This window comes from Somniosus microcephalus, chromosome 34 (genome assembly GCF_052327205.1).
Source record: "Somniosus microcephalus isolate GS21.2 chromosome 34, FLI_Smic_1.0, whole genome shotgun sequence".
In the NCBI taxonomy this organism is placed as follows: Eukaryota; Metazoa; Chordata; class Chondrichthyes; order Squaliformes; family Somniosidae; genus Somniosus; species Somniosus microcephalus.
In genome coordinates this window covers 11122786-11148821 of record NC_141020.1, presented here as the reverse complement: position 1 = coordinate 11148821, position 26036 = coordinate 11122786, and the positions used below count along the sequence as shown (strand labels likewise).

Sequence of the window (26036 nt, the reverse complement as noted above, 5' to 3'; positions counted from 1 at the left end):
CCCCTCTCTCCCTCCCCCCTCTCTCCCTCCCCCCCTCTCTCCCTCCCCCCCCTCTCTCCCTCCCCCCCCCCCTCTCTCCCTCCCTCCCCCCCCTCTCTCTCCCTCCCCCCCCCTCTCTCCCTCCCCCCCTTTCCCTCCCCTCTCTCTCCCTCCCCCCTCTCCCCCTCCCTCTCCCTCCCCCCCTCCCCCTCTCTCTCCCTCCCCCCTCTCTCTCCCTCCCCCTCTCTCTCCCTCCCCCTCTCTCTCCCTCCCCCTCTCTCTCCCCTCCCCCCCTCTCTCCCTCCCCCCCCCTCTCTCCCTCCTCCCCCCCTCTCTGCCCCGTCCCCCTCTCCCCCCCTCTCCCACGGAGGGCTGCGATCTGGAAAAATCTGCGCCCCTGACCCGGAGGGATCCCGGGAGCCGCACAGTTCCGCTGCTGGGCCTCACCAAACTCCAAGTGTGCAGGCCCACGTATAGAAACATAGAAGATAGGAGCAGGAGTCGGCCATTCGGCCCCTCGAGCCTGCTCAGCCATTCAATGAGATCATGGCTGATCATCCAAATTCAGTACCCTGTCCCTGCTTTCTCCCCATATCCCTTGATCCCTTTAGTCTTAAGAAATATATCCAACTCCTTCTTGAATATATTTGATGAATTGGCCTCAACTGCCTTCTGTGGTAGAGAATTCCACAGGTTCACCACTCTCTGGGTGAAGAAATTCCTCCTCATCTCAGTCCTAAATGGCTTACCCCTTATCCTTAGACTGTGACCCCTGGTTCTGGACTCCCCCGCCATCGGGAGCATCCTTCCTGCATCTAGTCTGTCCAGTCCTGTCAGAATTTTATAAGTTTCAATGAGATCCCCTCTCATTCTTCTAAACTCCAGCGAGTATAAGCCCAATCGACCCACTCTCTCCTCATACGTCATTCCTGCCATCCCAGGTATCAGTTCCGCTCCTGGGCCTCTCCAAACTCCAAGTGCGCAGGGCCCGCGTATCCCAGGGGCGCAGGTAGTTCGCAGCATCCCTGAGATCACGTGGGCCATGGGGAGCCAATCCGAGAAGGGACTCTCCATTCATACATTTGACAGGAAGACTTGTCAAATCTATGAATGGAGATCACCCCAGAAACATAGTAAAACTTCAAATACATTTTTAAAATGAATTGAAATTACATAAATTAAACAAAAACTTAAATTTTTAAAAAAAATAATTAAAGTTTTTAACGGGGTTAAAAATACCTTTCTTTAAAGTATTTTTAAATGATAATTCAGTGGGAATTTTTATTTTTTTAAATTCTTTTTTTCAACTCTTATCCTGGTAAAAGCAGGCCTTACGTTGTTTTTACCAGGCGCAAGAATTGTAAGTGTTTTCTGCGGGCGGAGGGTCTCCAAAAAGTGGAACTCTTCCCCCCGCAGAGGCCCTGCTCTTGGGCAGCTGGAGGATCTGTCGGGAGGATTCTTGACAGATCAGAAATGCCGATTTCCAGCACATGCGCAGTGCATGCCTGAAACCGGCATTTCCGATGTCCCTACGGGTGGGTACACAGCACGTACCCACCCGTAGGGACCGGAATATCCGGCCCATTATGTGCGTAAAATCAATCCCAGTCTCTTGCAGCAGGCGAGATTGACAGGACATTAGCCAATCGTCTCAGTTCGGGCCGGGACTTGGGGTGTCCTATTGTACTATGAGGAGAGATTGAGTAGACTAGGCCTATATTCTCTGGAGTTTAGAAGAATGAGAGGTGATCTCATTGAAACATACAAAATTCTTACAGGGCTTGACAGGGTAGATGCAGGGAGGATGTTTCCCCTGGCTGGGGAGTCTAGAACCAGGGGTCACAGTCTCAGAATAAGGGGTCGGCCATTTAGGACTGAGATGAGGAGAAATTTCTTCACTCAGAGGGTGGTGAATCTTTGGAATTCTCTACCCCAGGGGGCTGTGGAGGCTCAGTCATTGAGTATATTCAAGACAGAGATCGATAGATTTTTGGCTATTAAGGGAATCAAGGGATATGGGGATAGTGCAGGAAAGTGGAGATGAGGTAGAAGATCAACCATGATCTTATTGAATGGTGGAGCAGGCTTGAGGGCCGAATGGTCTACTGCTGCTCCTATTATGTTCTTTTGTGTCGCTGTCTGCAGCCCACTTTTAGGGGCATTGTTGTGCTACACTCCGACAAAAGCACAATACTGCGGATGTTGGAAATTTGAAATATAAACAGAAAATGAGGAGAAATGTTTTCCCTCGGAGCGTTGTGGGGATCTGGAACGCACGGTCTGGAAAGGTTGTAGAGAGCTGATTCTGTGGAATCAATAATTTTCAAAGGGAGTTGGGCGGGTACTTACTTGTTGACATGAATCTTGTCATTCATGTGGAAATGACTTATGAAATAATACTGGGCGGCCTGCTGGTGGCGCTGTCCAGGGAGAGTATAAATACTCGGGCACGGGCCCAGCTTGCTCAGGACATTCTTTTACAGGAACTAGTGAAGGACACAACTAGACCTCCATGTTGTAAAACAGTTGATTAAAGCCTTGTTTAACGCTTAGACCAAGTGCCTAGGAGTTTTCTTACGTCATTGTCTTTTGTTCATTCGTGGGATGTGGGCGTCGCTGGCAAGGCCGGCATTTATTGCCCACCCCTAATCGCCCTTGAGAAGGTGGTGGCGAGCCGCCTCTTTGAGCCGCTGCAGTCCGTGTGGTGAAGGTTTTTCCTCGCGGTTTGGTACAACTGAGTGGCTCGCTCGGCCATTCCAGAGGGGCAGTTAAGAGGCAACCACATTGCTGTGGGTGTGGAGTCGCATATCGGCCAGACCGGGTAAGGGCGGCAGATTTTCTTCCCTAAAGGACAGTAGTGAACAAGATGGGTTTTTACGGAAATTTATGGAAATAAGCACGGCCGCTTTTTCAAAGAGTTTTTCACAGGCATCCTCCAGTGATGTGAGTTTCTATGATTCTGTGAAAATGCAGGAAATCACTCGGCAGGTCAAGCAGCATCTGCGGTGAGAGAAAAACAGCATTTAACGTGTCCACAGATGCTGGCTTGACCTGCTGAGTAAATCCAGCATTTTTTCTGTTTTAAAATTCTCATCCTCCTGTCCAAATCCCTCCATGGCCTCGCCTCCCCTCCCTATCTCTGTAACCTCCCCCGGCTCCCCCCCCCCCCCCCCCGAGGTCTCTGCGCTCCTCCAATTCTGGCCTCTTGCGCATCCCCCGATTTTAATCGTTCTTCAGCCGCCTGGGCCCTCCGCTCTGGCATTCCCTCCCTAAACCTCTCCGCCTCTCTCCTCCTCCTTTAAGACGCTCCTTAAAACCGACCACTTTGACCACCTGCCCTAATATCTCCTTATGTGGCTCGGTGTCAAATTTTGATTGATAATCGCTCCTGCGAAGCACCTTGGGACGTTTTACTACGTTAAAGGCGCGGCATAAACGCAAGTTGTGGTTGTTTCTACACTTGTCTCTTGGCCGGATTTGAACCCAGGGCCCAGAGGTGAAAGGTCAAGTGTCGAACTCACTGCACCCCCCCAGTTTCCGGTGTGATTTATTTCTTTCTTTTTCCTATTGTGTGTCTGGTGTGTGCAACATCAGCTCAGTGACCGTGCCGGAGGAAGACGTGAAATGTCTGGTGCTGTTGTTGTGTTTTTCCGGTTATGCTTCCAGCATTGTGGAACAGCTTAGTGGGAGCGTTTCGCTTTTCCCCCCCGCCCCCCTACTTTCTAATCCCTTACGGTTGTGTCTTGCACACTGAAGTCCGCGGCTCACAATAGAAGGAAAAGCCTGCTGTGTATGTTTGGCTGGTTGGTGTTTGTTTCCGCTTCAGTGGCCGGTGACTGATCCTCCTGTCGAGGTTGTGGGAGGGGGGGGTGCTGGTTCTCCCTGCGAGGGCAGGTGATGGATGTCCGTTGAGTTCACTCTGTAAACGGCTTCTCCCTTCTGCTGCTCCTCCCTATTCCTTTTGGGATTGCGTTGGTTTATCGCTCCAATCCTGAAGGTGCAAAGTCTCGCAGGTGAATCGTGCCAACTCTCGCTGGTGAATTTGCCAATCCGCGCACAACAAGCCCCCACAAAACAGCAAAGTGATGATGACCAGCTAATCTGGTTGTTTTTTTTTCCCTAAGTGATGTTGATTGAGGGATAAGTATTGGCCAGGACACCGGGGAGAACGTCTCTTCGAAATAGTGCCGTGGGATCTTCTACACCCATATAATTTGTTCAGTCCGGGTTGGTAGGTGTGGCTCGGTGGGTAGCGCGCTCGCCTCCGAGTCTGAAGGTTGTGGGTTCAAACTCCACTCCAGTCACTAAACTAGGCTGACACTCCAGTCCAGTCCAGTGCAGTGCTGAGGAGTGTATGCATGAGTGAATGCGTCTTAAATGCATTTAAGGGGAAGCTAGATAAACACACGAGGGAGAAAGGAATAGAAGGTTATGCTGATAAGGTTAGATGAAGTAGGGTGGGAGGAGGCTTGTGTGGAGCATTATTTTTATTTGTTCACGGGATGTGGGCGTCGCTGGCAAGGCCAGCATTTATTGCCTATCCCTAGTTGCCCTTGAGAAGGTGGTGGTGAGCCGCCTTCTTGAACCGCTGCAGTCCCGTGTGGTGAAGGTGCTCCCACAGTGCTGTTGGGGAGGGAGTTTCAGGATTTTGACCCAACGACGATGAAGGAATGGCCGATATATTTCCAAGTCAGGATGGTGTGTGACTTGGAGGGGAACTTGGAGGTGGTGGTGTTCCCATGCGCCTGCTGCCCTTGTCCTTCTAGGTGGAAGAGGTCGCGGGTTTGGGAGGTGCTGCCAAAGAAGCCTTAGCGAGTTGCTGCAGTGCATCTTGTAGACGGTACACACTGCAGCCACGGTGCGCCAGTGGTGGAGGGAGTGAATGCTTAAGGTGGTGGATGGGGTGCCAATCAAACGGGCTGCTTTGTCCTGAATGGTAAATAAACACCCGAATGGACTGTTTCTGTGCTGTATGTTCTACGTACTTTAGATGAGGTGTAAAACCGAGGCCCCATTCTAATTAAAAGATCCCGAGGCACTTTTGAAGAAGAGTTAGGGAGCTCTGCCTGGCCAACAATCAGAGAGGGCAGTAATTTCTAACCCAAGACTGGCGATGGGATCCTGTTGTGCCCAAGACGGCTGCCACTCGTTTGCCTACATAATAGCGGTCACGTCCGAGTGCGTGAATTAGTCAAAACGCCACGAGACGTTTGAGGGGCTTGAGAAGATGCGATCTAAAAGCCAAGTCATTGTTTCCTCCGCGGCCTCTGCCCGTTGAGCAGGTTCTGCGAGTCAGCGAGGCTGTGCTGTTTTACAGAAAGGCTGAATCACAGCGAGGAAAAGTAGGCCGTACCTTGGCTTGAATAGTGTTTTAACCCTTCTCTCCCTTGACCCTCTTTTCCCCCCCGCCCCCCTCGCCACCCCTTCCCTCAAGAGATGAGGGTGTCTCGAACCTCACTCCATCTCCTCCCAGGTTGTATTTATTTACTTCTTTTTTTTCCCAAAAGCTGCTTGGCAGAAGTAGAGCACGGCACGGCTCCTGGTTACCACAGTAACTGCGCGCAGTGTGTGGGGAATGAATCTATTGCAGCGTATTTTCCCGGGGCATTGACCGCTGTGATGCTGCACCAGACACAGTGAGGATCGCTGGGAAATTTGTTGGCGAAATGGACTCTTTTTTTTCCTTTTCCCCTCCCTCCCCCTTGAAATGTTGACCAAATGACCTTGTAGAGAGATACGAACACAATTAGACTTCAGGACATGCGGCATGGGTACAAACTGATTTTTTTTTTTAAAAGCCAAGTTCAGGGCTGACGTGAAGGCTGTACTTTGGCACTCACAGGCTGATCAGTATCTGGAACCGGTCTGTAGCCGGGGCAGTGCCAACAGAAAGCCATGATGCAATGATCGTAGGCTTTTAATGGATCAGTGAGCTGATGACCTCTCTCTCTTTCACGCTTATCTTTATTGAATCACTCAGCTGTTTGCTATCTCTTTATAGGACACTCTAACACATAAAAGTATCTTAATTTTTAATGATTGTGCCTGGTATGTGTTTCGTTGGGACTGTGGGTGATGGAGTCACTTAATCCTGTCATTATTTCTTCTGTACATAAGGAATGGCAGCAGGCATGGCTGATCTTCTACCTCAGTTCTGCCTTCCCGCGCTATCCCCGTATCCCTTGGTTCTCTTGGTATCCAGAATCGATCGATCTCTGTCTTGAATATACTCAATGACTGAGCACCCACAGCCCTCTGGGTAAAGAACTTCAAAGATTAACAACCCTTTGAGAAAGAAGAACAAGAGACTTGAGCATAAAAATCCAGGCTGACGCTCCCAGTGCCAGTGCTGAAGGAGCGCCGCACTGTCGGAGGTGCCGTCTTTCGGATGAGACGTTAAACCGAGGCCCCCGTCTGCTCTCTCGGGCGGACGTAAAAGATCCCACGGCCACTATTTCGAAGAGGAGCAGGGGGAGTTCTCCCCGGTGTCCTGGGCCAATATTTATCGTTCAATCGACATCACTGAAACAGACTATCTGGCCGTTATCACATTGCTGTTTGTGGGAGCTTGCTGTGCGCAAATTGGCTGCCGTGTTTCCTACACTACAACAGTAATTACAATTCAAAAGTACTTTTAATTGGGTGTAGAGCGCTTTGGGATGTCCTGAGGTCGTGAAAGGTGCTATATAAATGCAAGTCCTTTTAAAATTTATATAGCACCCCATCCCATCACTGAAACATCTCGACGTGTTGCTATTTGTGACTGCTACCTACTTACTGCGTAGAGTATTGTGCACTGGCACAATATAAAAATGTGTTTTCTTTTGGATGGCTCAGTACGTGGGCTATTCAACCTTGAAGGGCAGCGACTGAAACTCCGAGAAATATATATTTTTAAAAATGTATTCACGGGATGTGGGCGTCGCTGGCAAGGCCAGCACTTATTGCCCATCCCTAATTGCCAACTTCTTGAACCGCTGCTGTCTGTGTGGATAGTTTTTCGTCGCACTTTGATGCAATCTGGGTGGCTCGCTGGGCCATTTCAGCGGGGCAGTTAAGAGTCCGCCACATTGCTGTGGGATAGCAAAATACTGCGGATGCTGGAAATCCGAAATAACAACAGAAAATGCTGGAAAAACTCAGCAGGCCAGGCAACATCCGTGGAGCGAGAAATAGAGTCAACGTTTCAGGTCGAAACCCTTCGTCAGGACTGAAGAAGCACAGGAAATGAAACAGATTAAAAGGCCAGTTTGGGGGCTGGGAAATGGGGATGAGAGAACAAAAGAGAAGTGAAGAGACATTAAGAGGTATTCAAAACCAGACGAGATGGTGGTAGGACTAGTGGAGACAAAAGACGGCTCTAGATTAGGTGTGAAAGGCGCTGGCAGAATGAGAGACAGCTGCCATGTGGGAGAGAGAAAAAGGGGGAAGGGCACAAAACAAAGGTGTGGATAAAAAATATATAAAAATATGATAGGGGCCGAGGTTATGATCAGAAATTGTTGAACTCGATATTGAGTCCGGAAGACTGTAAAGTGCCTAATTGGAAGATAAGGTGCTGTTCCTCGAGCTGTGGGCCTGGAGTCACATAGAGGCCCAGACCGGGTAAGGACGGTAGATTTCCTTCTCTAAAGGCCACGAGCGAAGAGGTTGGGTTTCTAACGACAATCCAGCGGTTTCACGGTTACTGATATTAGCTTTTTAAAAAAAAAATTCTAGATTTATTTAATTAACTGAAATTAAATTCCCCAACTGCCTTGGTAGGATTTAAACTCACTTCTCCAGTAACATAGCCACTATGCTAAATCTGGAACCTTACTGCAAACGAAACCATGACAGTCGGATAAGGGCAACGGGTTCAAATTCGCATAAGGCTGATCTAGCACTTCACAACGAAAGAACGAACTTGCATTTATATAGCGCCTTTGCTTCCTCAGGACGTCCCAAAGTCCCTCACTGTCAATGAAGTACTTATGAAGTGCGATCATGGTTGTTTTATAGGCAAACACTGCAGCCAATTTGTGCACAGCAAGGTCCCACAAACAGTAAATGAGATGATTGTCCAGTTAATCTGTTTTTTAGTGATGTTGATTGAGGGATAAATATTGGGCCAGGGCTCCCCTTGTTCTTCGAAATAGTGGCCACGGGATCTTTTACGTCCACCTGAGAGGACAGACGGGACCTCGGTTTAATGCCTCATCTGAAAGACGGCACCTCCGACAGTGCGGCACTCCCTCAGCACTGCACTGGGAGCGTCAGCCTAGATTATGTGCTCAAGTCTCTGGAGTGGGACTCGAACCCACAACCTTCTGACTCCGAGGAGAGAGGGCTGCCCACTGAGCCACTGACTGACAAAGAATGATTGACACATGGGATAGACTTCCAAATAGCATGGTAAAAACCCCGGAATCATTTTAAGAAACAGTTGAATATTGCAAGAAAGGGAAGTGTAGGGTCTGGACGGGTGAGCTGAGATAGACAATATAGTACTGTAGTGACTCAGGAATCACACTTTTTTTTCTATATAAACTGTACAGAGTCACTGTTTATTCAGCAGGGTAAGGATCACTCGCTGTGTAACTGTACAGAGTCACTGTTTATTCAACAGGGGTAAGGATCACTCACTGTGTAACTGTGCAGAGTCACTGTTTATTCAGCAGGGTAAGGGATACTTGCTGTGTAACTGTACAGAATTACTGTTTATTCAGCAGGGTAAGGGTCACTCACTGTAACTGTACAGAGTCACTGTTTATTCAGCAGGGTAAGGGATACTTGCTGTGTAACTGTACAGAGTCGCTGTTTATTCAGCAGGGTAAGGGTCACTCACTAACTGTACAGAGTCACTGTTTATTCAACAGGGTATGGGTCACTCGCTGTGTAACTGTACAGAGTCGCTGTTTATTCAGCAGGGTAAGGATCACTCACTCTGTAACTGTACAGCGTCATTGTTTATTCAGCAGGGTAAGAATTACCAGCAATTCCATTATGTTACGCTGCAAGTGACCCTTTCCTCTGCTGAACAATGTTTTATTCAGCCGGGTTAAGGCACATAGTAAATACGGAGCAAAGCTCCCTCTGCTCTGCCCAAACAAACTGCCTGAGTGAAGGAAGGTCTGCGCAGTCGGACTCCTTTGATTTGTTGTGGATGGTTTGACCTCACTATTAACCCACGGTGGTGGCTGTTCTCTTTCCGCAGGCGATGGTGGCTTGCTACCCCGGGCACGGAACTGGGTACGTCCGGCATATCGACAACCCGAACGGCGATGGGCGCTGCGTCACTTGTATTTATTACCTAAACAGGGACTGGGATATCAATGTAAGTAGCGCCGGATTCGCTCCATGCGTTCTGCAGCGTTAAAGTTCAAAGCTGACTTGGCTCAGTGGGCGCGTGCTCCGTGGCACTCGATTCCTGGTTTGTGTGAGGGGACCTGCGTTCACTGGGGGCTCTACAGTTGTCCTCGAGCCCCAGGCGACGGTGGGGACAAGTGGGCAAGGGCTCCTGCTCGTGATTGGACTCCTGCGGAGGTGGATTGTCGAGTGAGGGCAGGGTTGGGCTCAGTTGACGATCTCATAGAAAGACTTGCATTTCTACAGCGCCTTTCACGCCCTCAGGACATCCCAAAGCGCTTTACAGCCCATGAAGTACTTTTTGAAGTGTAGTCACTTGTAATGTAGGAAACGCGGCAGCCAATTTGCGCACAGCAAGCTCCCACAAACAGCAATGAGCTAAATCACCAGATAATCTCTCTTAGTGATGTTGGTTGAGGGATAAATATTGGGCCAGGACACCGGGGAGAACTCCCCTGATCATCTTCGAAATAGTGACCATGGGATCTTTTACATCCACCTGAGAGGGCAGATGGGGCCTCGGTTTAACGTCTCATCCGAAAGGCGGCACCTCCGGCAGTGCGGCACTCCTTCAGCACCGGCACTGGGAGTGTCAGCCTAGATATTTGTGCTCAAGTCTCTGAAGCGGGACTCGAACCCACGACCTTCTGACTCGGAGGCACGAGTGCCTCCCGCTGAGCCACGGCTGACTCTCGCTAGCGTGTTGCCAGCGCTGGGACCTGTTCCGTCGCTCCAACATGATGTAACGCGGCGTGCCGCTCTCCCTCGGTTGAGCTCAAGCGTCTCACAGCAAGCTGCAGCGTACTACGGCCCGTGTTTTATTTTTTCTTCACTTCCCCCCCCCCCCCCACCTCCTCGGTTCTGTTTCCCCAGGTCCACGGCGGCTTGCTGCAGATATTTCCGGAAAATCGCTCGGAGGTGGCGAACATCGAGCCTTTATTCGACAGGCTATTAATTTTTTGGTCTGACCGAAGGAATCCTCATGAAGTGAAACCGGCCTTTGCCACCAGGTAACCAGAGAGGGCGGGGAAAGCGTTTACGGTTTTTGGTGGAGTGGGTACCGGCGGTTGCGGGGTTGTGTGGCGGGCGGTGAGGAGGAGCTGGTGTTGTACAAGGGCAGCCTTGTCAGTTGGAGTTCAGTAAGTGTAATTGCAGGTGTGTCATTTTAACACGTGAACTCTGTACCCCCATCCCCTAATTCTTCCAAACTTAGGATGTATCTGGAGAGTACTGGAGGGTACAGATCTGTCACTGTGTAATACTGGAGTACAGTACTGGTGGGTACAGGTCTGTCACTGTAATACTGGGGTTCAGTACTGGTGGGTACAGGTCTGTCACTGTAATACTGGGGTACAGTACTGGTGGGGACAGGTCTGTCACTGTATAACACTGGGGTACAGTACTGGTCGGTACAGGTCTGTCACTGTATAACGGATACAGTACTGGTGGGTACAGGTCTGTCACTGTGTAACCCTGGGGTACATTACTGGTGGGTACTGCTCTGTCTCTGTATAACACGGGTACAGTACTGGTGGGTACAGGTCTGTCATTAACACGGGTACAGTACTGGTGGGTACAGGTCTGTCACTATAACACTGGGGTACAGTACTGGTGGGTACAGGTCTGTCACTGTATAACACTGGTTTACAGGACTGGTGGGTACAGGTCTGTCACTGTATAACACTGGGGTACAGTACTGGTGGGTACAGGTCTGTCACTATAACACTGGGATACAGTACTGGTGGGTACAGGTCTGTCACTATAACACTGGGATACAGTACTGGTGGGCACAGGTCTGTCTCTGTATAACACGGGGTACAGTACTAGTGGGTACAGGTCTGTCACTAACACTGGGGTACAGTACTGGTGGGTACAAGTCTGTCAATGTATAACACTGGGATACAGTACTGGTGGGGTCAGGTCTGTCACTGTATAACACTGGGATACAGTACTGGTGGGTACAGGTCTGTCCTTGTATAACACGGGTACAGTACTGGTGGGTACAGGTCTGTCACTGTATAACACTGGGGTACAGTACTGGTGGGTACAGGTCTGTCACTGTATAACACTGGGGTACAGTACTGGTGGGGACAGGTCTGTCACTGTATAACACTGGGGTAGAGTACTGGTGGGTACAGGTCTGTCATTGTATAACACGGGTACAGTACTGGTGGGTACAGGTCTGTCACTGTATAACACTGGGCTACAGTGACTACACTTCAAAAGTACTTAATTGGGTGTAGAGTGCTTTGGGACGTCCTGAGGTGGTGAATAGCACTATATAAATGCAAGTTCATTCTTTTCTTTTTCTTTCTTTCCTCATTCTAAACAGAGCGCTTTCAATTGAAGCGGCTCGTTAATGTAAAATGGCTGTACAAGTACCACACAGACGATGGCTTCAGTGGGATGTTGCTTCCTATACACAGGAGCGCTCAGCCCGGTGATGCTGAATGTCCTGGACACACTCACAGTAATGAGTTTGGGGGCGCAGGTGTCTCTATTTCTGCTGCCTCCCCATCACTGGGTGCGTTGCACCCCCAATCGCTCCCTGGGATAATATTCGCACCGTATGAAGCTGGCGGATCCCCACTTTGCTCCCCGCTCTGTGCTGCCGCTTTGGGATACCATAATTGGCCTCGGAGCCCCTACACTAGGAACAAGTAAAAAAAAAAAAAAAAGTCAGCCAGGGTTCCCACTCCTGATGTCTGTCGAGTGACTCGTGCTGGAAAGTGAGTGCGTTTGTGTGTTGGGTGAGGATAGGATCAGGCTTGGCTGTGATGTCCGTACCCCCATTTCCCCCCCCCACCCCCTTCATGGTCAAATAGCCAGCCGACACTCCATGTCTAGGCTGACACATCAGAATGGTTGTTTGCGTGAGGTAACCGAGGTTTCTGGGATGTGGGCGTCGCTGGCAAGGCCGGCATTTATTGCCCATTCCTAGTTGCCCTTGAGAAGGTGGCGGTGAGCTGCCTTCTTGAACCGCTGCAGTCCGTGTGGTGAAGGTGCTCCCACAGTGCTGTTAGGGAGGGAGTTCCAGGATTTTGACCCAGCGACGATGAAGGATTGGCCGATATATTTCTAAGTCGGGATGGTGTGTGACTTGGAGGGGAACTTGGAGGTGGTGGTGTTCCCATGCACCTGCTGCCCTTGTCCTTCTAGGCGGTAGAGGTCGCGGGTTTGGGAGGTGCTGCTGAAGAAGCCTTGGCGAGTTGCTGCAGGCGGGTGCTGATCATAGAATCTCTCAGCACAGAAGGAGCCCATTCAGCCCATCGTGCCTGTGCCGGCTCTTTGAAAGAGCTCTCCAATTAGCCCTAATCCTCCGCTGATGGAACCATATCTCTGCGCCCTCGAGGGCGGAGGGGAGAAATGCGATGAATGCCTCTTGCTTGTGGATCCTTTTCCCACACTGAGTGTGTCCTTGAGCAATTTGCATCCCGTTAGCCCAGAGCTGTCTTGCAGTCCCTGTGTCAGTGACCCACCCCCCCCACAACGTGAGACCCTTTTAAGAGTACTCGCTGAGCAGGAAGAAGCCTTTTCCTGTGGCCGGTCTTTTGAATGAAGCAGCAAGCAGGCCGGAGACACCATTCCCAGCTAAATATAATCTCCAGTCGCTTTCCTCTGGGAATCTGGGGGACGGATACAGTGTCTCCTGCTGAAGGAGCCGTAAACACACGACTTTAAACCCAACCGCAGCACACCGCTGCGTGGCTGAGCCCGGTACCTGGGCAATTTAAAGGGTTTCCTCTATCAGGCTTCCCCACTAAACCTCAGCATTGATATTAAATCTCCCGGCAGTCGGCGGCCCCTTTCTCACTGTTGATCGTTGCAAGGCTGTTTATCCACTTCCTGTGAGGCCCACCTCTTAAGTCTGAAAAGGGCAATGTCTGATTTGGGCATTGGCAATAAAGTCTGGATGCCGCGGAAGAAAATGGAAATGCTTTTCATAATTGTGCCCATGATGGGTAGGATTGGGCAGAGCGTTGATGGTAGGATTGGACAGGGCGTTGATGGTAGGATTGGGCAGGACGTTGATGGTAGGATTGGGCAGGGCGTTAATGGTAGGATTGGGCAGAGCGTTGATGGGTTTGGGCAGAGTGTTGATGGTAGGATTGGGCAGAGCGTTGATGGCAGGATTGGGCAGAGTGTTGATGGCAGGATTGGGCGGAGTGTTGATGGCAGGATTGGGCAGGGTGTTGATGGCAGGATTGGGCAGGGTGTTGATGGTAGGATTGGGCAGGGTGTTGATGGTAGGATTGGGCAGGGTGTTGATGGCAGGATTGGGCAGGGTGTTGATAGTAGGATTGGGCAGGGTGTTGATGGTAGGATTGGGCAGGGCGTTGATGGTAGGATTGGGCAGGGTGTTGATGGTAGAATTGGGCAGGGTGTTGATGGTAGGATTGGGCAGGGCGTTGATGGTAGGATTGGGCAGGGTGTTGATGGTAGGATTGGGCAGAGTGTTGATGGTAGGATTGGGCAGAGTGTTGATGGTAGGATTGGGCAGAGTGTTGATGGTAGGATTGGGCAGGACGTTGATGGTAGGATTGGGCAGGGTGTTGATGGTAGGATTGGGCAGGGCGTTGATGGCAGGATTGGGCAGGGTGTTGATGGTAGGATTGGGCAGGGTGTTGATGGTAGGATTGGGCAGAGCGTTGATGGTAGGATTGGGCAGGGTGTTGATGGTAGGATTGGGCAGAGTGTTGATGGTAGGATTGGGCAGGGCGTTGATGGTAGGATTGGGCAGGGTGTTGATGGTAGGATTGGGCAGGGTGTTGATGGTAGGATTGGGCAGAGGGTTGATGGTAGGATTGGGCAGAGCGTTGATGGTAGGATTGGGCAGAGCGTTGATGGTAGGATTGGGCAGGGTGTTGATGGTAGGATTGGGCAGAGCGTTGATGGTAGGATTGGGCAGGGCGTTGATGGTAGGATTGGGCAGAGCGTTGATGTTAGGATTGGGCAGAGCGTTGATGGGTTTGGGCAGAGTGTTGATGGTAGGATTGGGCAGAGCGTTGATGGTAGGATTGGGCAGGGTGTTGATGGTAGGATTGGGCAGAGTGTTGATGGTAGGATTGGGCAGAGCGTTGATGGTTGGATTGGGCAGGGCGTTGATGGTAGGATTGGGCGGAGCGTTGATGGTAGGATTGGGAGGATTTGATGGTAGGATTGGGCAGAGCGTTGATGGTAGGATTGGGCAGAGTGTTGATGGTAGGATTGGGCAGGACGTTGATGGTAGGATTGGGCAGGGCGTTGATGGTAGGATTGGGCAGGACGTTGATGGTAGGATTGGGCAGGGTGTTGATGGTAGGATTGGGAGGATTTGATGGTAGGATTGGGCAGGGTGTTGATGGTAGGATTGGGCAGAGTGTTGATGGTAGGATTGGGCAGGGTGTTGATGGTAGGATTGGGCAGAGCGTTGATGGCAGGATTGGGCAGAGCGTTGATGGCAGGATTGGGCAGAGTGTTGATGGCAGGATTGGGCAGAGTGTTGATGGTAGGATTGGGCAGGGCGTTGATGGTAGGATTGGGCAGAGCGTTGATGGCAGGATTGGACAGTGTTGATGGTAGGATTGGGCGGAGCGTTGATGGTAGGATTGGGCAGAGTGTTGATGGTAGGATTGGGCAGAGCGTTGATGGCAGGATTGGGCAGGGTATTGATGTTAGGATTGGGCAGAGCGTTGATGGCAGGATTAAGCAGAGTGTTGATGGGTTTGATTGGGCAGAGCGTTGATGGTAGGATTGGGCAGGGTGTTGATGGTAGGATTGGGCAGGGCGTTGATGGTAGGATTGGGCAGGACGTTGATGGTAGGATTGGGCAGGACGTTGATGGTAGGATTGGGCAGGGCGTTGATGGTAGGATTGGGCAGAGCGTTGATGGTAGGATTGGGCAGAGTGTTGATGGTAGGATTGGGCAGGGCGTTGATGGTATGATTGGGCAGAGTGTTGATGGTAGGATTGGGCAGGGCGTTGATGGTATGATTGGGCAGGGCGTTGATGGTAGGATTGGGCAGGGCGTTGATGTTATGATTGGGCCGGGCGTTGATGGTAGGATTGGGCAGAGTGTTGATGGTAGGATTGGGCAGAGTGTTGATGGTAGGATTGGGCAGGACGTTGCTGGTAGGATTGGGCAGGACGTTGATGGTAGGATTGGGCAGGGCGTTGATGGTAGGATTGGGCAGGGCGTTGATGGTAGGATTGGGCAGGGCGTTGATGATAGGGTTGGGAGGATTTGATGGTAGGATTGGGCAGAGCGTTGATGGTAGGATTGGGCAGAGTGTTGATGGTAGGATTGGGCAGGACGTTGATGGTAGGATTGGGCAGGGCGTTGATGGTAGGATTGGGCAGGACGTTGATGGTAGGATTGGGCAGGGCGTTGATGGTAGGATTGGGAGGATTTGATGGTAGGATTTGGCAGAGTGTTGATGGTAGGATTGGGCAGAGCGTTGATGGTTGGATTGGGCAGGGCGTTGATGGTAGGATTGGGCGGAGCGTTGATGGTAGGATTGGGAGGATTTGATGGTAGGTTTGGGCAGAGCGTTGATGGTAGGATTGGGCAGAGTGTTGATGGTAGGATTGGGCAGGACGTTGATGGTAGGATTGGGCAGGGCGTTGATGGTAGGATTGGGCAGGACGTTGATGGTAGGATTGGGCAGGGCGTTGATGGTAGGATTGGGAGGATTTGATGGTAGGATTGGGCAGAGCGTTGATGGTAGGATTGGGCAGAGTGTTGATGGTAGGATTGGGCAGGGTGTTGATGGTAGGATTTGGCAGAGTGTTGATGGTAGGATTGGGCAGGGTGTTGATGGTAGGATTGGGCAGGGCGTTGATGGTAGGATTGGGCAGGGCGTTGATGGTAGGATTGGGCGGAGCGTTGATGGTAGGATTGGGCAGGGCGTTGATGGTAGGATTGGGCGGAGCGTTGATGGTAGGATTGGGCAGAGTGTTGATGGTAGGATTGGGCGGAGTGTTGATGGTAGGATTGGGCAGGGCGTTGATGGTAGGATTGGGCAGGGCGTTGATGGTAGGATTGGGCGGAGCGTTGATGGTAGGATTGGGCAGAGTGTTGATGGTAGGATTGGGCGGAGCGTTGATGGTAGGATTGGGCAGGGCGTTGATGGTAGGATTGGGCAGAGCGTTGATGGTAGGATTGGGCAGAGTGTTGATGGTAGGATTGGGAAGGGCGTTGATGGTAGGTTTGGGCGGAGCGTTGATGGTAGGATTGGGCGGAGCGTTGATGGTAGGATTGGGCGGAGCGTTGATGGTAGGATTGGGCGGAGCGTTGATGGTAGGATTGGGCAGAGTGTTGATCGGTTTGATTGGGCAGAGCGTTGATGGTAGGATTGGGCAGGGTGCTGATGGTAGGATTGGGCAGGGTGTTGATGGTAGGATTGGGCAGAGCATTGATGGGTTTGATTGGGCAGAGTGTTGATGGTGGGATTGGGCAGAGCGTTGATGGTAGGATTGGGCGGAGCGTTGATGGTAGGATTGGGCAGAGCGTTGATGGTAGGATTGGGCAGAGCGTTGATGGTAGGATTGGGCGGAGCGTTGATGGTAGGATTGGGCGGAGCGTTGATGGTAGGATTGGGCAGAGTGTTGATGATAGGATTGGGCAGGGCGTTGATGGTAGGATTGGGCAGAGCGTTGATGGTAGGATTGGGCGGAGCGTTGATGGTAGGATTGGGCAGAGTGTTGATGGTAGGATTGGGCAGGGCGTTGATGGTAGGATTGGGCGGAGCGTTGATGGTAGGATTGGGCGGAGCGTTGATGGTAGGATTGGGCGGAGTGTTGATGGTAGGATTGGGCAGGGTGTTGATGGTAGGATTGGGCAGGGCGTTGATGGGTTTGATTGGGCAGGGCCGAGTTGGGTTTGATTGGGCGGGGCCATGATGTCCTTCAGCAGTGAACAACCTTCAGACACTTGCTGCCTACACCAGGAAAAATGGCTACTTGGCCAAGGCACCGTGTAACCCTGGCGTGTCTGCGCCATCAGGGGACAAACTGGAGAGGGGGGAGGAGTATAATTTGGAACGACATTTGCGCCAGAGCGTGTGTTCATCAAACTGTAACACAATCGAGGGCGTTCAGATGTTGTGCAAAGTTCAGCGGTTCTATTGGCTGAGGATCCTGTCGCGTTGGTAAAGAAATGAATGAAAGAAATTGCTTTACTATAAGGCCCGATCACGTGTTCTGGGACCCGCAAAGCATTTCACAAACAACTCGTTGTTTTGAAGTGCAGAGACTATTGGTTGTCTAGGCGAGGGCAGCAGCCATTTTGCACACGGAAGGAGCCACGCGCAGCCATGAGGTGAAGGAGCAGTTTTGACCTGTTGTTTTTTTTGCGGGAGGAATTTTGGCCGGGCTCGAGGACAGCCCCTGAAGGAACAGCAGATTCTGGAGTTTATACAGCGACCAGCTGTACTGTGCGATGAGTCGAGATGCGATCAAAGCAAAATACTGCAGATGCTGGAAATCTGAAATAAAAAGAGAAAATCGTTTCTGCAATTTCACTGAGGACATGAGATATATTTTCCGGTCTTAGTTTTTGTCGTTTTTTTCCCCTCTCGTATAATCCAGTAATGGGTAGATGTGCCTATAGTCTTGCACACTTGGTTTTTAAAAATTTATTCATTCTCGGGATGTTGGCGTCGCTGGCAAGGCCAGCATTTATTGCCCATCCCTAATTGCCCTTGAGAAGGAGGTGGTGAGCCGCCTTCTTGAACCGCTGCAGTCCGTGTGGTGAAGGTGCTCCCACAGTGCTGTTAGGGAGGGAGTTCCAGGATTTTGACCCAGCGACGATGAAGGATCGGCCGATATATTTCCAAGTCAGGACGGTGTGTGACTTGGAGGTGGTGGTGTTCCCACGCGCCTGCTGCCCTTGTCCTTCTAGGCGGAAGAGGTCGCGGGTTTGGGAGGTGCTGCCGAAGAAGCCTTAGCGAGTTGCTGCAGTGCATCTTGTAGATGGTCCACACTGCAGCCACGGTGCGCCGGTGGTGGAGGGAGTGAATGTTTAAGGTGGTGGATGGGGTTACTGTTTGTACATACGGCATCTTCTCTTCACTCAACTGAGCAGAGTGGTTTCAACAGATTTGGACGAGAGCCCTCAGCTCTGTGACCATGAGGTGAGGATTAATTGTTTGACTAACCAGCTTCTTCCCTCTCTCCTCAGGTACGCCATTACTGTCTGGTATTTTGACGTGAAGGAGCGAATCGAAGCCAAAGAGAGATTCAAGAAGGGTATGGACTTCTCTGTGCTCCTGCTGAATAGTCACTTTTCAAATTGGGCTCCAATTCATCGAAGATTTTCCAGTATGTTTCAAAGGTTCAGGCTTCCAAGTTCTCCAAACCAATCGGGGAATTTTGATAAGGTGGGAGGGGTGGGGTGGAGAGGCAAGGCAACTGTTGTCCCCTTGAGAGCAGAGAAGGTTATGGGGAGATTTGATAGAGGCGCTCAAAATCATGAAGGTTTTTTTGATAGTTTCTCCTTATTTACTCTGTTTCCAGTGGCAGAGGACACAGATTGGCAAAAGAACCAGAGGGGAGATGAGGAAAAAATGATTTGCGAAGCGAGTTGTTATGGTCTGGAAAGCACTGCCTGATAGGCTAGTGGAAACCGATTACTAGTAACTTTCAAATGGGAGTTGGATACGAAGGAATGGCGCTATATAAAGGAAGAATTACTTGCATTTCTATAGCGCCTTTCACGACCTCAGGACGTCCCAAAGCGCTTTACAGCCAATTAAGTATTTTTGAAGTGTGGTCACTCTTGTAATGTAGGAATCACGGCAGCCAATTTGCGCACAGCAAGCTCCCACAAACAGCAATGTGATAATGACCAGATCATCTGTTTTAGTGATGTTGGTTGAGGGATAAATATTGGCCAGGACACTGAATCCCTCCCCTGCTCCTCTTTGAAAGAGTGCCAAGGGATCTTTTACGTCCACCTGAGCGAGCAGACGGGGGCCTCGGTTTAGCGTCTCCTCCGAAAGACGGCACCTCCGACAGTGCAGTGCTCCCTCAGCACTGCACTGGGAGTGTCAGCCTAGATTTTGTGCTCAAGTTTCTGGGATGGGACTTGAACCCACAACCCTTCTGACCCAGAGGCGAGAGTGCTCCCAACTGAGCCACGACTGACCCCAGGTGGTGAGCATTGGTGGCTATTCGACCAAGGGGGGGCTCCCAGCTGCGCCCAATCCTGTCTTCACTTGACCTCCAGAACCAGGGTCACAGAATAACAATCTTAACCACTTTGCCTCTCCTTCGCCCAGAGGTGCTGAGGCCAATTTTAGCACTCCAACTGGTTCCCAGCTGTGATCAGGTATCAATTGTGGGGAAGTGTCATTCAATTCTGAATAGGGCCCCTGTTGGTGAGACTCCTTCATTTTAATGCAGATGTTCCCAGACTGCTGCTGGGATTTTCCGCTACTTCACGCCTCAGTCCGTGATTTTCCACCCAAGTGGGGAAGCCCGAACACGGAAAATCCCAGCCCTCTACTTTATTATTTTACAGGAAACTTTTTTTTATCCGGCACCGACGGGACCGACGTGGTGCCGGTTCATCAAAAATTCCAGATAACCGAACGCTATAGTAAAAGATAGGGAGAGCTGAGAGCTCCGTATAAAGCAACAAACCCTGTTGCTTAGCAACAGGTTCAGAACAATGGCCACAAGTTGCAAGCGTCTCTGTAGCTTAGCAACAGCTGCAGCCACACCCTTGCACAGCAACACATGGAGGAAGGCAATAATAAAAGTTACCTGAACCTACTCCTGAATTTTGCCAGTTAACCGAGATTTCCGGTTATTTAGGTGCCGGTAAATCGAAAGTTTCCTACAAATACATTCACGGGCTGTGGGCGTCGCTGGCAAGGCCAGCATTTATTATTGCCCATCCCCAATTGCCCTTGAGAAGGGGGTGGTGAGCCGCATTCTTGAACCTGTGTGGATTATAGATTCTATTCTTCATATCACTAATGCTATTCTTCATATAGCACAGAAGGAGGCCATTCGGCCCATCGTTCCTATCCCGGATCTTTGAAAGAGCTGTCCAATTGGTCCCCACTCGCCCCTGCTCTTTCCCCATAGACCAGTTTCCTTTTTGAGTATATATCTATAATTCCCCTTTGAAAGTTACTATTGAATCTGCTTCCACTGCCCTTTCAGGCAGCGCATTCCCGATCACAACAACTCGCTGCTTTAACAACTGGTTCTTTTGGCAATTATCTTTAACCTGTGTCCCCTGGTTACCGACCCTCCTGCCAGTGGAAACAGTTTCTCCTTATTTACTCTTATCAAAACCATTCATGATTTTGAACATCTCAATCAAATCTCCTGGTAACCTTCTCTGCATCAAGGAGAACAACCCCAGCTTCTCCAGTCTCTCCACGTAACTGAAGTCCCTCATCCCTGGTATAATTCTAGTAAATCTCCTCTAATAGAGTCATAATGGCACAGAAGGAGGCCATTTGGCCCATCGAGTCCGTGCCGGCTCTCAGTAGAACAATCCAGTCAGTCCCATTCCCCCGCTCTATCCCCGTAGCCCTGCAAGTTTATTTCCCTCAAGCGCCTATCCAGTCTCCCCTTGAAAACATTGAGTGTCTCCGCTTCCACCACTTCCGTTGGCAGCGAGTTCCAGGTCCTCACCACTCGCTGCGTAAAAAAGTTTTTCCTCACATCCCCCCTGCATCCCTTGCCCAAAACCTTAAATCTGTGTCCCCTAGTCCTTGTACCATCAACTAGTGGGAACAGCCTTTCCCCGTCTAGCCTATCCAAACCCGTCATAATCTTGTACACCTCTATCAAATCACCCCTCAACCTCCTTTGCTCTAATGAAAACAAATCCAGCTTCTCCAACCTGTCCTTGTAGCTAAGATTCCCCCATCCCCGAGAACCATTCTGGTAAATCTCCTCTGCACCCTCTCAAGGGCCTTCACATCCTTCCTAAAGTGTGGTGACCAGAACTGGACGCAATACTCCAGTTGTGGCCGAACCAGCGTCTTCGCCCTCTCCGAGGCCTTGACATCCTTCCTAAAGCGTGGACCGGAATTGGACTCAATACGCTAGCTGCGGCCTAACCAGGGTGTTGTAAAAGGCTCAAGTTATTTCCTTGCTTTTTTGTGCTGTATTTATTAAACCGGTTGATCAACTTGTCCTGCCGCTTTTCAAACATCTTCTCCTTTCTTCAAAGCTTCTGCTCAGAAGGCCGCGCAATTCGGCCAGACCAGCACGACGTAGAGCGGCGTTGGGGCAGGCCAACCACCTCCAGTGAGCAGATGGACTGCGTGTATCGTGCTGCTATCGGTCGGTCGACCGACCTCCTCGTCTGCATTTGCCCGACTTTCCGGCCGCTCCGCCTGCGTGGACTTCCCGCGGCCGCTCAAGAGGACGATTCAGTTTGCGCTGGGCCATCCCTATCTTCGAAGAAAATGGGGGGGGGGGGGGAAACGCAGGCCCGGGTTATAGTCGGGTGAAATGTTACCCTTTAGCTGCCCATCATGGGAGTTTGCACGTCGGACAGTGAGCGGCTGGGATTATTTGCTTGGGCTTTTTTTTTAGCTGTTGGTGCACCCTTAACCCAGTGCGGACCCCCCAACACACGCGCGCACACACACGTAATACAGGCCGGAACTGATGGAAGGGAGCGTTGGGCGAGTGTCCAGACCCTCGACCTTTACACTCTGCCCCCCGTGTCCAAACGGGGTTCCAAACTGGCGATTGTGCAAAGTCAGCTGGCGCCCCCTCCTGCTTCCACTGGGAATCTTAACGAGTTCCCCACCGGATCAACCCCTCCTTCCCCCCGCCCCCCCTTTGCTGTGGCGAGTAGCCCAGATCAAACAGAGACATGACGGCCCTAAAACACTCCCTGCACTCGGCACACTGGCGATTCCGTTCCAAACTCTGCCCGGTGCTGTTGGGTAACTGTTTCCAGAACGGCCGTGGAATTTGAGCGGTGAGATCTGGGCCTGGCCCCTTTAAGAAGAGAGGAGCGCAGTGATTCACCCGTCATCTCTCAGCACGCAGGGTCCGTACTTTCTGCTCGATTTTAAAGCCAAGCGGTTTCATTGATGTGGCTAAAGGCCATTGCTCCTTCTGTGCGGCCGAGTCCCTTTATACCATACCTAAGGGGTTGCCAACTCCCCCAGGATTGCCCTGGAGTCTCCAGGAATTGAAGTTTAATCTCCAGGACACTGCTGGGAGCAACATCCGGGGAGAAAACTCGTGGATCATTAAAAAATATATATATTAATTTTCTTTTCAACGCTTATAAAAATGTTGGCATTGGGAAAGAAACGGCTGTTTGACTGGCAGTCAGGAGCCATCCAATGGGGTGACAAAGAGTCTGTTCGCCTTCCAATTGAGTTGGGAAGGCGGGGCTCCGTGATGATGGACGTGTCGGGCGACCAATCGGTGGGGGTGGGGGGGGCAGCTGGTGGGAGGAGGTCACGTGATGAAACCTCCAGGGATACATCCAGCCAGAGTTGGCGACCCTACATGTACCCGCTGCGGGTCCAGTGTGGTTGGTGGGGTTAATGGAACTGAAGCTGGGCCTGTGTTTTACCGAGGAGTGGGTGGTGGCGGAGAGCTGGGTCTGACTGGGATCTTGCCATGGCCAAATTTCCTAGGAATTGCAGCCTTCGCCCCCTCCCTCCCCCCCACCATCCCAACTCCCTTGCGATCTAAAGACCAGGGGCAAGAGGGTGAAACACAGCGAGGGAGGGTGGGGTAACTGAGAGGACATTCACCGGGCGGCATTGCCAGTGGCTGTAAAGGTGCCCGTGGCCTTTGAACTTCTTCGCGTCAGGCTGGAGCAGGCAGCATCCGAACCACCTCCCAGCTCACCATCCCCTCCTGCAATAAGGGGAGGTGAGTGAGGCCTCTGTATGCAAGGGGAGCTGAATACGTTTTATTCCCTCGCGCCCGGAGAGAAGCAGTCCGAGCGAGCGAGCGGCTTCGCCGGGATAGCGGGCCTCCCCGTGGCGCGCGGCGCCATCGACTCCACACACGCCGCTTTGCCAGCGCCCCGCCTCAATTCGGAGTTGGACCGCGACCGGGAGTGGTTCCGCGGACACGAGTGGCGGAAGGGGGACCCGGCTGACGGGCGGTACCGGAGAGCGCGTACCACGTCGCAGACTTGACCCCAACATCTGGAAACGGCCTTCATTTCCCCAGGAGCGCTCAACGACATGACAAGCCTGCGTAATAGGCTTTGGCAGAACTGGTATCCGACCAAACCCATTCAACTTCTCATGGACCTTGGCAGGGGACCCCCCCCAAAAAAGAACCCTCATGCGAAGCTCACTTACCCGTGGACTATTTAAAGAAACAGTGACTGGCCTCCCCATTGAGAACACTGATGTGCACAGAGTACTATTCCGTACTTGTCTCGATCGACTCCCAGATCCCGACCAATTCAAACTGTACGTGGTTTTTCCGGTGGATCTTATTTTTTTCTGTTGAAAATTCATCGCAGGATGAGCGGTTTCTTTTTTTCATTTGTGTGTCAGGGGGAAGGGCAGAGAATTTATTGCTTGTCCAATTGCTTTTCCAGCGAGTGGGGGTTTAACTCGAAGCAACTGTTTGTTAAAAGTTGACTGCGGTTTTATTTTCAAAAATGAACCGCATCCAGACCAGCACTTTCTCAGATCTCGACATTGTACCGGTGAAGAAACCGTGTCTTCAGATTAAAACTGAACTGTTTACTCTCGAGTTACGGCTCCTGCTTCATCTTGTCGGGATTTTGGTTTCCGGCTGCGCTTCCCTTCTCTCCCTCCCCGCCGTGCCCTGTCTCTCTAACCTCCTCCAGCCCTACAACCCTTCCGAGACCTCTGCGCTCCTCCGATTCTGACCTCTTGCGCGTCCCCCCACCCGATTTCCATCGCTCCACCGTTGGCGGCTGCGCCTTCTGCTGCCTGGGGCCCCCAAAAGCTCCGGAATTCCCTCCTTGAACCTTCTGCGCCTCTATCTCCTCCTTTTAAGATGCTCTTTAAAATCTATCAAAACTAGAGGCCATCAATATAACCACCAAGAAATCCAAGAGGGAATTCAGAAGAAACTTCTTCACCCAGAGAGTGGTGAGAATGTGGAACCCGCTACCACAGGGAGTGGTTGAAGCGAATAGTTTGGATGCATTTAAGAGGAGGGCTGGACAAGCATATGAGGGAGAAGGGACTAGAGGGTTATGCTGATAAGAGTTAGATGAGGAAAGACAGGAGGAGGCTCGAGTGGAGCATAAACGCCGGCATGGACTGGTTGGGCCGAATGGCCTGTTTCTGTGCCATATAGCCTATGTAATACCTCTTTGACCAAGCTTTTGGTCACCTGTCCTCGCCCAGAAATTCGGGTCGGAGGTTTCCTGCGGGCGCAAGCCCCCGACCTGCACTTACCTAGCGCGCCTGCCGTTGTGCTGTGGGCCCACGTGGAATGCTGATCCTGGGCCTGCTCCAGCTGCCGGCGCGCAGTGCTTGCATATCCCAGGGGCGCAGTTAGTTCGATGCATCCCCTGGGATCACGTGGGCCATGGGGAGTCAATCGGAGCAGGGAATCTCCATTCATAGATTTGACAGGAAGACCCTGTCAAATCTATGAATAGAGATCGGCCCCAAAACATAAGTAAAACTTCAAATAATTTTTTTTTTAAATCACATTTTTAAAATAACTATAAATTACATAAATTAAATATTTTAAACAAAAATTTAAGTTTTTGAAAAAATTAATTAAAGTTTTTAACGGGGCTAAAAATAAACGTACCTTTCTTTAAAGTATTTTTAAAATAATAAACCTGTGGAAAAAATGTTTTAATTTTACTTACTTCACCACTTACCTTGTTAAAAGCAGGCCCTGCTCCTGCTTTTTCCATGCACAGCTGCTAGGGACTTACCTGCACTGAAAAACCTGTGAAAAAAGCGGAAGTTCCAGGTCTACGCGCTGCCTCTCCGGCGCACGCGTTTGACCTTCGAACCCCTTCCTTCAAGGGAATGGAAGTTTCGGTTTCCAGCGCACGCGCAGTGCATGCACGAAACCGGCACTTCCGTTGGGCCTACGGGTGAGTACACAGCGCGTACTCACCCATGGGGACCCAAATTTCTGGGCCAATATCTCCTCATGTGCTTTGGTGTCAAATATTTGTCTGATAATACTGCTGTGAAGCACTTTGGGACGTTTCACTACGTTAAAGGCGCTATATAAATGCAAGTTATTGTTGTTTCCTCCCTCCCGTCACCTTGTCATCTGCCAACCAGGAGGTGCCAAAGCCAGCCACACGTCCCAGACTGTTCAGCATCTCCCTACCGCTGGGATTGGGAATGGAGAAAAGCCAAGATTGGATCACAATGAGGGGGCAGGGGTTGCCAACCCCTCCAGGATTGCCCTGGAGTCTCCAGGAATTGTAGATTAATCTCCAGGGCACCATTGGGAGCAAAAACCCGGGGAGAAAAAATCATAGGGGCATTTAAAAAAAAAAAAGAAACAAATTCACTTTTATTAGTTATAAAAGTGTTGGGAGTTGGGAAAGAAAAAGATGTTTGACTGACGGTCAATAATGATCCAATCAGATAATGATTTGGCTTTCCAATTGGCTGCGGAGGCGGGGTGCCACGAAGATGGACAGGTTGGGCGACCGATGGTGGGGGAGTGTGGGGGCGGGGCAGTTGCAGGGAGGAGGTCCCACCAGAGTTGGTTGGCAACACTAGTTGAAGGTTGAGTTGATCAAATGAGAAATGGAG

The 26036-nt window shown here is 51.0% G+C and overlaps 1 protein-coding gene across 1 annotated transcript in view; it reads left to right on the top strand.

The window, feature by feature from the left end:
* egln2 (egl-9 family hypoxia-inducible factor 2) overlaps positions 1-24021 on the top strand; it is a 28338-nt gene extending 4317 nt beyond the window's left edge. The window contains 4 exon segments of the mRNA XM_085973381.1: positions 9176-9295; positions 10201-10337; positions 18488-18555; positions 21503-24021. Coding sequence (XP_085829507.1) covers positions 9176-9295; positions 10201-10337; positions 18488-18555; positions 21503-21549 — 372 coding nt within the window. The 3' untranslated portion in view covers positions 21550-24021.
* The last annotated feature ends 2015 nt before the right edge of the window (positions 24022-26036 follow it).